Genomic DNA, 14,146 nt, shown 5'->3' on the forward strand with positions numbered 1-14,146 from the left:
TAAATTCTTTTGTGCGTAGTTTCGGTAATAAATTTTGAAATTTCATTTGAATCTGATCTATAAATTTCGGAAAGGATTTTTTTTGTAGGACAGCATAGATTTAGATGAAAATTTAGGCAATTATTGAATGCCTGGAACTGATGTTCTACTGTTTGGCTTGAATTTAGAAAATGCCATTGTTCTTTAAAAAGAGAGGCATTTAGGAGAGTAATGTTGCTAGGCCTTATGTCTCTTATTGTTTTATTAATTTTGGGCTCCCTCTCGATTTGTTGTCCTGTAATTATAGCCACTTGGCCCTAATGATCCGCGATTGCTGTGTTGATCACGGACACTTCGACATTTGAGAGATTTGATATTGTAGTTTATATTACTATAAGGAGACATTTCATTCTTTCACGTTATAGTTTGTATTATTTTAGGGAGACATTTCAATCAAATTTGGGCAAACCGAACATAAACCTGATCTAGGTGGAATTTCAAAGGAACCAAATTTTACCTCGTCTGTCTATGCGTTGGCACATTTAGAATCTTCTTGAGTTCTAAAATCCACTATCGAACTGAGAAGTGCTCTGACAGGCCCGTACTCAGAATATTGTTTGGGACAATTTTACCGGGGCCCAGGGCGGCCCCCCACAGTCTATTAGAAGGGACCGTGTCGACTGACATAACGGGGCCCGGTCGAATATCTTTTCCGGTGCCCGCCAAAACTGAATACGGCCCTGGCTGACACATCACTTCTCTCATAAGGTTACTGTCGCATACTGGGAGCGATCGCAGAAAGCCTTGATCATGACAGTCACTCTAAAAATATGTTAACACGCAGTTCATTTTAATATTTGTGTGTAGTTATTCTTTTTTCGTAGAAATTGCTGTTAACTGAGCAACAAGCGCTCGTCTGTGACAACCAATTAAGCGGCGAATTCCTTCGCTCCCGAACTCCTTGGCTTGCCACAGTGGTAAATAGTTGTCCCCCACCGTCTCCGCATTCCGATCCCAAGTCTAGGTTCGCCCCTTATTCTAATCAGGACAAGCACTCAGGGATTACTTATATGATATACAACGAGTATATATCATGGTCTTTTCTCTCGTTCTTAAATTGGTGCAGGTATAAACTTTTATTTCAGTGGTCATTTAAAGAGTCAAAAAGTATGCATTTTAATGTGCTTGTTAACTTTTTTCTTTTTAAAATGGAGCGAATAGCCGGGGTAACTTAATACACATTTATACATAACACCCAATTTGTGCTATCTTTTTCAAATGATCGATAAACAGGACGGTATGAACTTAAGGTCTCAATGTAGATCCTGTCTGTCTCCCTAACCTTGGGCTATACTCATGTGTAAATCCTTTCTATTTTGATTTTGAATTAAATTACCCACAAGCATTTTTTTCTATTGATTGTATTCTAGCATTTAATCATACACAAAAAAGTAACTAGTAGAGTTTTATACTCCTACCCTATATATTTATGAATGGCAGCCATTCTGTGAATCAAGACCAGTCAGAAGAAATGTAAAACAGTTAAAAACAGTATAACGTAAACAGAAGCCGTAGTTTAATTTTCAGTTGCGTAACGATCTCATCATTTTCGAGTCGAGTCAACTAATTTGACGTAACAATTCATAGAATCAAGGGTGAATTTTAAAATAAATCAGATTTAAAAATAAAAGGATTTAGCTTTAATGCGTACTACTTACATGATTAATAAACGGACTTACACTGAAAATTATTACAATAATAATAATTAATAGAAATAATATTTGACTTTCTAATTGTTACTTAACGTAACATATTTCTCTGAATAGGAAGAAATAATATAACTAAGCAACGTAAAAAATACTCCAGATGCTAAAGACCGTTAATTTTCCACATACTTTATCGCCTATAGTTCAAGGCTCCTTGTTTCCAGTAGTGACTTTGAATCCCCAAATAATTAGCCTACAACAGCTTAACATTTTAAAGTTACTATCAACCTGCAATCATTGTTATTACTTTTCGGATATGTTCCCACCTTGATCGACTTTTTTACTGAGTCGCCGAGTTTCCACACAGCAAGTGAATTCTGTTTTGTTTATTTGAAGATAGTCTGCTGATATCAGTGCCGGTACTTATTAAATGTTGCTATAAAACATTTCAAGTCCATAAATGTTTATACATGCTATTTATATTTTCGGTAAATTGAAATGAATATTGTATGTTTTCTCCGTACCGTTTTAATTTGGCGCGAATATTGAATCAGAATAAACTGATAAACTTTCTAGGTCCGTGGACGAGAAAACATTATAACATAAATATAATATAAACATAATATTCTTGGATACTTAATACATATTACAAATATAGTAATATAACCGCGTGTTGGTTTTCTAGAATGCGACGCACAACCAAAAGTTACAATTAAGAGGTCAATCATTCATCAATGGTCTGGATTGTAAGCATGAATGGCATGTTATCAGGCTATAGAAAGGCCATGGCCGCGTAACAGGTTAATTTGGTATCGCTAGAGGACTTGCTACTTGCCTTCGAATGTGGAGCACATGACAATCATAGTGCCGGCTAGCAGAAGCAGTGAGTGAAACACCATCTCTCAATCACGACAGAAGGAACAACTGACTGAAACTGAGTAGTGAATGGCAGCCAGACACTGCCCCCCCCCACTACAACCACGACACCTTTACTTCCTCAACACTGCTCCCCCCTCCATCGTCACCTATTGTATGGTTCAATTACGTGACGGCATAAACACTCGCCGAGTCTGTTGATTTTGGAGATTGTATCACTCCAAGATAGCTGACTAAGCGAAACCGAACGCATGCACGCTCGTTGGAAATAGTCGGTTGTAATGTCACGTGACCTCATATATGTGCTGTACATATGTTGTACATAAATTATTATACACACAAAAAATAGTTCTCTTTGGAGTTAATGTAAAAAGGAGATTCCCTACGGATGCAAATAATTTTTTCGTCTACAGCATAGCGGTCGCTACAAGGTACATTATAAATAACACTTTTTTTGTAAAAAGTTGCAATAAAGTTGTAATGGCGGGGTTTGATGCAGCGTTACGAAGGAAACAAAACAATGTTCGGTTTAGAAGTTTTAAAGTTTAAATAAATTTCCAAATTTTGTTACATTAAAAAAAGTATGTACACTCTAGAAGCTCTGTTCTTAATGGAAATAAAAAGTATATTATTAGAGTGTTTGTTTTAAATTTATAAAATAGTCTGTAGTTTAAAAGACATTATGCATTTTTTGTACAATTAAGGATATAAAATATAATGTTTGTACTCTTAGAAATATTTAGTCGACCTACTCCTTTAGGAACTACAACCTACTATAGTTATTAAAAATAACAACTTATGAAATATTTAAGAACAATTTGAGTGAGTTATTTGAAACTTTATAAAAAGCTAATGCTGTTATTGTTAAGTGGATTATCAGTACCGTGTCCAGGATCATTAATAAAACCTTATAGTGTAAATACTAGATTGCCAACTTGAATAGACTATACTATATATATATTAAATACTACGAAAATTATGTATAACCGCCATGATAGCTTACAATAAAGAATGCTCGTGTGGGGAGACTATATTTTTTGAACCGCTGCAGATAAAGCATTAAATATTTAAACATCAATAATATAGTCTACTCGTACATAAATATTTACTGTCGGATGCAATGTCTTATTTTTCATAATATCCGGGGACAATGATAAAATATAGCTAGCATATATATATATATATAATATATATATATATATATATATATATATATATATATATATATGCGTGCGCGCGCGCGCGTGTGTGTGTGTGTGTGTGTGTGTGTGATGGCTGTGACAGAATCATGGTTTCGCAGCGCTGGAATCAATCCAGTCAATGCTGCCGTGGACCAGACTGCAGACTACCATTGTGGATCAGAGGTGTGCCGCCGTGTACACATTTTTGTTACGAGGTTACCAATTTGCTGTACACAAGGTCGGTTCGGTACAGCCAAAGAAAGTTTTATCTGAACTATATTTTTAACTTTGTTTATCTTTTTTCACAAAGGATATACACTATTTCAATTGAGTTTGCGGCAGTTCAGGAAACGGATATAGTTTTAATACTACAAGTCATATTTTCTACCTTCTAAAATATATAAATAGTAGGTTGTAAAACTAGACTCAAGAATGTATTCCATTTACGTAAAACTTAAGGGCGTATATTTGTACACTATTAACACTATTTTAAAACACGCTATTTTGTTACTAAACGTTTTTAAATAGTTTTTTATATACAAACACGCCTTTAACAATCTGTAAATTACGTACTGCCGATTAGTAGTTGTCCGCAAGTAACGCTGTAAACTCGCGACGATTTGCAAAAATAAATGTAGAAAATATAAATTATAACGACCAAAATATTATTTATTAATCTAGAGTAATTGTTAATTTGGTTTATCCATTAACGTTTCAACACACAGAAAGTATGAAAAACACGTGTTAGCAACCGGTATTTTGTATACTGCGATCAGCTGTCGTTCGCGAATCTTATTTGGATTCGAGATTCTGCTTCGACACATCCACTAGTAGTAACATTGTGAAATCGTGATTTTCGAAGCGTATTTTAAGTACTTCTATTGGTATCAGAATCGAGTGTGAAGAGTTGCGAGATTCAGTATCGGAATCGACCCATCCCTTTTAAAAAGTCAAGAGATATTATACAAATTTACACATGATTCACGCTTAACCAAGTTTTCATCGAAAGAGGCAGCCATGGTTTCAGTACCGTTGAAATATCTTCGTAAATATTGGATTCTCAGGCTTGAAGAGTAGTTTAACCTTGAATAGTTAATTCTTCCTTACTAAGAAACTATTACGCTAACCGGAGGTGGAAATGTGCGAAAACCGCGATACCGTGAATGAAAATATTCATCACACTGAGACGTGTCAAAACATGAAATGAAACGAAAATTCTTACTAAATCTTAGATTTACGTTCGTGAAGATGCTTCATGCCTTCATAATCAATCGTGAGAACTCGCGAAAATCCACAACACCGATTAATTACATCACAAAATCTCCGCCACTATTGGATGGGAACTGGAACTTCAAAACCCAAACTTATTTTGAAATGAATTGGAACTAAGTGATTACTAACAAATAATCCTTAAAATTTCGTCAAGAAATTTTAGTAATACGCGTGAAATTGCCGAACAATTAGCCATTTTTCATTTTGATGAATTTTAAAAGAATAAAAATGTATTATATTAAATTAGTTCAATAGATGATCGCAGATACTTCATTTATTTTATTTGTATGGCTTTATAACCATAAAACGCTTAGTAATTAACACATAACTAACATAAAATGCAATCTTTGTAACTTTTGTGAACAAAAATATTGAGACTTCATACATAAAACTTAATTTGCCTCTTGAAAATAAGTGTTCATGGAGAAAAATATAAATCAAAACAATTTATCAACATAATTTAAAATTTTATTTGTGTTTACTAAATTAAAAAAAAAACAAATTTAATTTGGTTCTAAGTATTTTAAATGAGTTATTTTGTTATTTAAAAAGTGAGCTTTTAGCTAAGAAAATTACAAAAGAAAACTCAAACAGGCTTACATGATGAGATGAAGTAAAATTAGCTACACAACTGACTTAAATAATAACTTTAAAGATTATTGAAGAAACTAAAGCATTGGCACACACACACACAAACATTCCAACTGCTTCGATACATTTTTATATTTCTATTGACATATTCTGGCAATAAAATAAATACAGCACAAACAAAGAAACAGCTGCCATGAACAACATATTTTATAGTCTTTCAACAGAATGTGCTGATGTGGATGTTAGGAGTATTTACTGACTCATCAGCCAAGTCATTATACCTAAGCTGAGCATGCAGTTATACACACAGCATAGCAATAATTGTATTGTTGTAGAGAAATATAATATATCCATCATTCGCGTGTCTCACATAATGTAATTTTTATAGAAGCTACTTACTTATATGGATTTGATATGTCAAAAGGTTTTTATTTTGAGTATCATAATAAATTATTAAATTTATTGTAGATATCTGGATTCTTATGAACAAAGTTTAAAGTTTAAAAAATGTACAATCATGGCAATGTGAGTATTGGAGTTCTTATAAAAAGAGAATAGCAGTTTGCTCTAATACTTGCCCCTGTCATGGCACTTATCAAAGTTTTTTGTGACAGGAATACGTTTTTAAATCAGGTGAAATTTCCCAGAGAACAGTACTGTGCTTTTTGTCTGTATGTGTGCCTATTACACTATTTTACAACTTGTTGTTGTGGAATTCTAAAACTTTCATTGTAAATCTAAGAGCATGAAGTTTATTTAATAAAAATTTAACATGGTACGTCAAGTTAAGATTTTTGTTAATATTCACTCCTAGAAATGTATGAAAATGAACACAATATATTCCAAAACGTTCTATAAACATTTATTTGGGTAATTTATAGCTTATAAATGTATTTTTGTTTTATATTGGTTACATAGAATTCCATTAAATGAACCAATCACTATGTTGGTGGTATGTTAATTAATGCAATCCTCTAAACATAAAACAGTATTTCTGTTAAAATTACACTTGTAATAGCAGTATCCCGCTGCTTCGCATGCAATTTCTTGTTGAAAAACAGTACACTATATTCAAGTATTCTTTTTCTATCACATTCTTAAACACTCCTGAGATAATTGATAGTCGTTCCTTTGTGAGCCTCTTGGGCGCATTATAAAGGTATGAACCATATTTCCTGCATCTGTCTTTCGTGGATTTTGCTAGGTGTTGATAAGTTATTCAGTACAATTACTTTATATAGATAAATGTCGATAAACTAATTTAAAGAATCAAATTCGGTTTGTTAAAATTAATGTTCTGTCTCAGATATTTTCAGTATTATTGAGGAGTTTTCCTTGTGCTCCGATCAAGAAAATGTATCAATGAAAACCAATTTTAATCATAAAGCGTCTTCTTTCGGCTCTTTTTACCTTCGATCCAACCAAATTCGATTACCCTATGTACAAACTTTCACGGCTTTGTACAATGAGGTGGTTTTTATAACAGCCTTCAATAGTATTTTCATTGCATTAGATAGTTTATTGATCATTGATGCAATCTAAATTTAAAATTAGGTAATAACTTCGTCTATGCAATCTGCATTACACTACTACTCAAGCACTTTACAATAATAATTTTCTAAATTTTTAATGTAAACAAATGTTTCTGCCTCTTTGATGAACTCAGCTGAAAGTATTAACACCTGTTAAGTATCAGTTCATTTTGTATTACGTGTCGCAGCGCAGTCTGCCGGATCGAAGGTAAAACATTATAAAATCAATAACTACTTAGAATTAATTAAAAATTAATTAATAAAACATTTTCCAGCGGACCAAATTGCAAATCTAAACCATTCTCGAATCCCCTCCAACACATACACAACATTTCATCAAAATCGGTCCAGTCTTTTAGGAGGAGTTCAGTCACATACACACTAACACAAGAAATATACAGGGTGTCAATTAAGTCTGGAACCTCTTTTTTAATTTTAGAACCATAATAGAAAGAAATACCAAAGTTCACACGTGCTTACTAGTGATATTAACGCACATATCTGCCCAATTACCGACCAGATAATCCCTTTGGGGGACGGTCCACAAGGAGTCAGACAAAATTCTTAAATAGCAGCATAGGTCAAGTTTGGTATCAAATTAAAGGTCTTACTTAGCAGAGTACAATGCCGCAAACCGGACTTAAAAAAGTGAATTCATTCAGTATTTATAGCTATTTGAATTTTAAAACAATTGAACAATGTAAATTATTAAGTATTACAAGTAAACACCTATTTTTAAGTACCTGTGATCAAAGTAAGTGTTCAAAATGTTCCCCTCCCATCATCTGACAATTTAGTAATCGAAGCCAGGAATTAATAATTATTACCAATAACACAACTACTGTTAGAATGTGAAAGTGGCAGATTGAGTCATACACAGCATACACAGAAACTTAACGTTTGGGCAGGTATTATAGGAAATCAAATTATGGGCCCGTTATTTATCAAAGGTAATTTTAATGGTGACTCGTATCTAGCAATGCTCCAAAATGAGATAATTCCTGCACTACAAGCTGCTCTTGGTCGACAATTTCAAAGAATTTATTTCCAACAAGATGGCGCGCCCCCACACTTTGCTCTCCTTGTTAGAGAATACTTGAATACAATATTCCATCACAGATGGATTGGAAGATGTGGTGCAGTAGAGTGGCCTGCTCGTTCCCCTGATTTATCTCCGCTGGATTTTTTTCTTTGGAGATACCTCAAAGAGTTTATCGCACTAAGCCTCGAGATTTGGCGCACCTAAGAAATCTCATAGTCCAAGAAGCTCAAGATATTACTCGTGACTACCTTCAAAATGCAGTGGATGGCTTTTACAACCGCCTAGGACATTGCCAGACGATGGTAGGGGAAACATTTTGAACACTTACTTTGATCACAGGTACTTAAAAATTGGTGTTTACTTGTAATACTTAATAATTTACATTGTTCAATTGTTTTAAAATTCAAATAGCTATAACTACTGAATGAATCCACCTTTTTATAAGTCCGGTTTGCGGCATTGTACTCTGCTAAGTAAGACCTTTAATTTGATACCAAACTTGACCTATGCTGCTATTTAAGAATTTTGTCTGACTCCTTGTGGACCGTCCCCCAAAGGGATTATCTGGTCAGTAATTGGGCAGATATGTGCGTTACTATCATCAGTAAGCACGTGTGAACTTTGGTATTTTTTTATATTGTGGTTTAAAAATTAAAAGAGGTTCCAGACTTAATTGACACCCTGTATATATATATATATAAAGATGATTAGCAAATAAAATGAATATGGTATTTAGTATTTCCAACGGCAAATAATTAATATAGGAAATTAATATATTTTCTGAACCTTTGATTTGAAGAACATCATGCATTACTTTTTTCCATGTTAATTCTTATATTAGATGATTTTGAAATGAAAAGCTAATGATTTATACAGTCAAAAGCCTTAGACCTATCTGAGCAAATACCTGCAGTAGTCCGCGACATGTCCAAAGCCAATGCCGCATCATTTACAGAAGAAACAAGTACAAGCTCTGTATTTCAATTTTGTCTAAACCCTAACTGCTCATTACTCGGTACCTTATTAAGCTACATACTTGTTCTTTTTTTTCTTTTCAAGAATCGGTTATGTAAATAGGTTTTACTTCTAAAAGTTTAAGCTTGTTTGGAAAATTCCCCTGTACAAATGATTGATTTTGTAATTTTTATTAATCTTTGCCTTTGTTTTATTTGTGCTGATATTTTTATACCTTTATTAATCTATTTTTTTTTATTTTTATGATTTGAGTATATATTTATTGTTTGTTAAAAGAAAAACTATTAATGCAAAAAATATATGTATGTAAAAACTTATTATTATTAAGCTCTACAGAATCTACATTCAAACGTATTTCTTGTAATAATTTATAGAAAAATGTATTACAATTTTCTTTATTGAAAGTTCTTTTTTTTACATATTAATTTAGAAATGCATTTTGTATTTGGCAGGGATATTAGAAGAGCATTGTGATTAGAAAAGACTAAGATCAATATTGTACATTTTGTTATACATCCTTTTCAGATTAGTCAATATATTATTGATACAGTTCAAAGAAGTAGCAATCACTTTAGTGAGCTTTATATTGTTTACTTTCTATCCAAATTGATTGGCTAAGAACATAAAAGATTTAGAAAAATTATCATTATAGTACAAATTAATATTAAAATCTAGTCAATAAGAACATGTTTTCTTTTCAAATTTGTTTCATTAGAATCATCAACTTGGGAACAATTCTGTTAGTCACTGAATGACCTGGAGCTATAGATAGGCACTACACACAGTTAAGGGGGTTTATTTAAGTAATTGATCCTTTGAAATTTTTTCTTCATTTAGGTCTATGAGAACATTTCTTGCAGTTAACTGCAGTGGCATAGTGTGATTTGGATGTATCCCCCAGAAAATTTCTAAAGGAAAAATATAGGAGCAATATAGAGTCAGTAAGCTATGAAAAATCAACTTGTTGAAAAAGTACACTGTAAATTATATCTTACCGATAGTAATTAACTGGTAACTAAATAACCCAACTATGTCAGTCAGAGCTTCACCAATTGGAAGTTGATTACAAGTGGGTTCAGCCACAAGATTTCTATTTGCATTGTACTCAATAACATAATTATGACTTACTACTTACTAACTTACTGCCTTTGAGTGTGCTAACAAGTAAAATCAGTATTAGTTTTAATTCCACTGAACAAGAGACTCTACTTTTGTTAGTTGAGTCCTCATGTTAGTTCCAAGAACTGGCTCAAATTGCTTAATTGCTTCTGTAACAACTTCTTTCTGTAGTATATAACACTATCAATTAAATACAAACAGCCTACAAGTAATAGTTATTTGATCAAGACTGATAGTAAAATCTATATACTGCATGTAAAGTTACATTAAGACCATAATTGCATTACTTTACATCATAAAAAACAAAAGATTCATACAAAATACAAATTGTGTTTACCTATTTTAGTGTTCCTAAGAATAATTTTTCTTAATAAGTTAAGAACACAAATCTGAAAAAGTTCTGACAAGTTGGCAATTTCCCTTGCAAATCTTTGTGTAATTTATTCAAACAAGAAAAACTAAAGTAAAATTAGTCTAAAATTCCACTTTTGAGCCTAAAAGTTTTACACTTGATGATAGTCTAGGTACTTTATCTTTAATGGAGTGTCTGGATAGAGAGGCTGACAGTGGAATAGAACAAAATCAATCTGTTCCTTTCTGCCTCGAATGGAGGGGTAGAAGTTTCTGGAGTGGCAAAATGATCCCTGGTGAGGGAAGTGAAGCTCTGACACACATTGTTCATGAGATCTTCGCAAAATTCAACCCTGAGTACTCTTGTAGACTGCTCATTGTAGTTGACAACTTGAATCTATTTTTTTTTCTCTCTTTTGAAAGTGGGTCTGCTAAGCAGCAAAATAGTCTAGAGGAATCTTGTCTCGAAGACATTCTATTAGTGAGTTTTTAATTATCTTCTTTCAAATTAATTCATTACTAAGCTCCTCAAAAGATATGTCATAGTCTGCAATGGCTGGTTTTAAATAACACTTTTGTTTAGTGATTAACCCATATATTGTTGCTCCTCGATTTTTTTTAGCATGCCAGATGGCTGCTGAGGAAATCCAATATTGAGGGTTGAGAAAGAATTCTTGAAGACAACAGCTACACCTGTTCTCATATGAGAATCTGCTGATATTTAATGGGCAAATCCAACTTTTCTACTTTCTGCAAATTTTTCTATAGTATCTTCCATGTTTCCTTCAAAACTACTAATAGGTTCAGTTACAGATTAATTGTTGTTTGAACTTATTTGATTTATATCTGTTTGAGATTTCTTTAATATAATTAATTTGGGTATTTAATGTTTCAGATTCAGTCTTTGAAATGCTCTTGGCAACTAATCATCTGATCAATATTCACTTTCTCAAATTCTCCTGCTAGTGAAAGCGAGACAGGCTGAGGTACATGATTATGGGTGGACATTGGGGAAGTCACTAAGGGACTCCTAGTTCAGTGGTTCCATGTATCCTCATCTCTGTTCATAATAGTATTACCATGTTTTTAAACTTTTCTTTAACTGGTGTTTGAGGTTTTATATTTAGTATTATTCTTATGGATGTTTTCTCAGAATCACAAGGCTCTATTCTTGAGCTTAGAGTGCAGAATTGGTGACAATAAACTAATAGTTTACTATAAACATGGGAACATACAATGTTTGATAGTAATTCAAGCTGAGCAGTGAGCCAAGAACTTGTTCATCGTGTTTATTGATCTCTTCACAAGCCATTTTCACAGCATTATCTTCAAAACCTTAACATTATGTCTCCAACTCCACAAGAAGTAAATTAAAGAGCTTTGTCCTCGCATATGAAGATTTCTTTAAAAAAAAATCAGTATTGTGGGAATAATGCAGTCCTCTGTATGTCGTGTAGGCCGTCCATGATAATGTCTGTTTTTTGGAAAGTCAAAATTCCAGGCAAGTGAAATGTCATTAAGTATATACAAGGATGTAACAGGCAGTATATTACAATTCTTGTAAGTGTCTCTACAGCTGTCATATCGCAGAAAGTTAGCTATGATTCTCAGAGCTTTCTCCTGTAGAACCAGATTTCCTCATGAACTGTTTTCCCATATGAATATACTCGTACCATACTATACTTAATATGTGACTCAAAAAGTGCATGCTAAGCCATCATTGTTACCTCAAAAGTACTAATGCATTTCACTCTTTTGAGAGCAAAAATAGCAGAGTTGAGTTGAAAGTTTAACTCATCAACATGGTCATTCCAGGTAAGTTTCTCATATCAGGTGATTCCCAGATGTTTCATCGAATGCACTTGTTTAAGTCCAGGAACTCCACAGACAGTATCCTTGTGTCAGTTGTTTTGTTTTAAATTCGTTGAACACTAATTTATTATTTTCGCAATAGGTCTTCATATTATTACATGTTCTACTTAATTTTCTAAGAAAACATGAATTAAAATAAAACATTAGTAAATCATAAAAACACATCATATTTACAATTCCATATAAACATCATACCACTGTTCTAATTGTAATACCATAGAGGAATTCTTAAAGTTTGTGTCAGAAAAAGTTCTAGTAAACATGTAACAGAGGGTTGATATGATTTTTTGATAGTAAATATACTCGTATAACAGTTCAGTATCATGGTCTAAGAGCTGTGTATTTACTCCTGTTACTTGGAGAAGTTTTTTTATCAATATAAGTAAAAATATTATTGATTATGCTCTCTGATGTTTGTCACCCTGGTTGGAAAATCTATCAGATATCTCATACCATTAGCTACTAAAATGTTATTCAAAAACAATTAATGCAGGTTGATAAAATGATATAAACACAGTACGAAGAAGAGTTGAACTATTGGCAAAGTATACTCTCAAGAATAGTTTCTGTTGTAAGATTTTTAAGCATTTGTGGGTTTGCCTTTAAAAGGAGGCAATGAGGATTTTGTATCAACTTCAAATGGTTTGTATCTTGGATGCCTCAAGTTAATTTGTGAATATGACCTTTTCCTTGCCCAACATATTGGGAAACAAGGTAACAAAGTGATGTACATAGTTACACATTTACTTCCCGAGTGGTGACAAAGAAATCCAGCCAGGCCGGGCTAAAAGGACAACTACTTGTAATTCTACCTGAGCTGAGCGAGAGATCAGTATAAATGGTCTCACTTAATGGTCATTGAGTGCAAAGTGTTAAAATATTACGATTGTATTAATTATGATTCTACAGTGACAAAGTCAGTTGCATACTATATGTATTTAAAACCAAATAAATGAAATTATAGAATATTTTTATAACAAACTGGATTCAAACAACCATCTTGAGTTCTAAGACTTTTCTCCAATGCTTTCTGCAGGATTATATTTCTTTTACAAAGAGCATTTATATCAAATGTTTTGTTTCAGAATAGGTATTTCCAAAGTTCCCTTGATACTTCAGAACGTATCTTGGAATTTTCTTTGTTTTGTGTCCACGATAAATTGCTTGCACAACATTATTTAACTAATAAATTGTGTAACAAATCTAAAGAAAATCAAACGTATAGTCGTTCTGGCTCAATTGAAAGAAGTAGCAGATTTTGTGACTGAAATATTAATGATTTTATTTCACATGTACTTATCTAGAAAACTGTTTGAAATCAAATACAATAGTTTTTAAGAAAAGGTTTAGGAAATATAATATGCATTCCAAAACTTTTTCATTTTATCTAGGTCCAAAAATAAATGAGATATAGATTTATTTTAACCTGAAAGGCTGTTATTTTGGAACTTGTGAAAGAAACTGGCTAATGACCTTAGCCAAGATTTATTTATAAATAATACAAATTTTGTACCAAGTTTGAACTTGTTTCAGCATTCCTTTCCCCAGTCCTTGGTGAACGAATAATTCTCATTAGATTTACATATAATCATTAACTCAAAAACCGTTGGAGATACAAAAACCTTGTCTAGGAAATATCTATAAATAACA

General features: G+C 32.7%; 1 protein-coding gene across 1 annotated transcript in view; it reads right to left on the reverse strand.

Annotated features, from left to right (window-relative positions):
- The window catches only part of LOC124362761 (alkaline phosphatase-like), a 34,946-nt gene extending 32,278 nt beyond the window's left edge, over positions 1 to 2,668 (reverse strand). The window contains exon 1 of the mRNA XM_046817529.1: positions 2,521 to 2,668. Within this exon, the coding sequence (XP_046673485.1) occupies positions 2,521 to 2,584 (64 nt within the window). The 5' untranslated portion in view covers positions 2,585 to 2,668. The remainder of the gene's footprint in view (positions 1 to 2,520) is intronic.
- Positions 2,669 to 14,146: the final 11,478 nt, after the last annotated feature.

The sequence above is a fragment of the Homalodisca vitripennis genome, chromosome 5 (assembly GCF_021130785.1).
Source record: "Homalodisca vitripennis isolate AUS2020 chromosome 5, UT_GWSS_2.1, whole genome shotgun sequence".
In the NCBI taxonomy this organism is placed as follows: Eukaryota; Metazoa; Arthropoda; class Insecta; order Hemiptera; family Cicadellidae; genus Homalodisca; species Homalodisca vitripennis.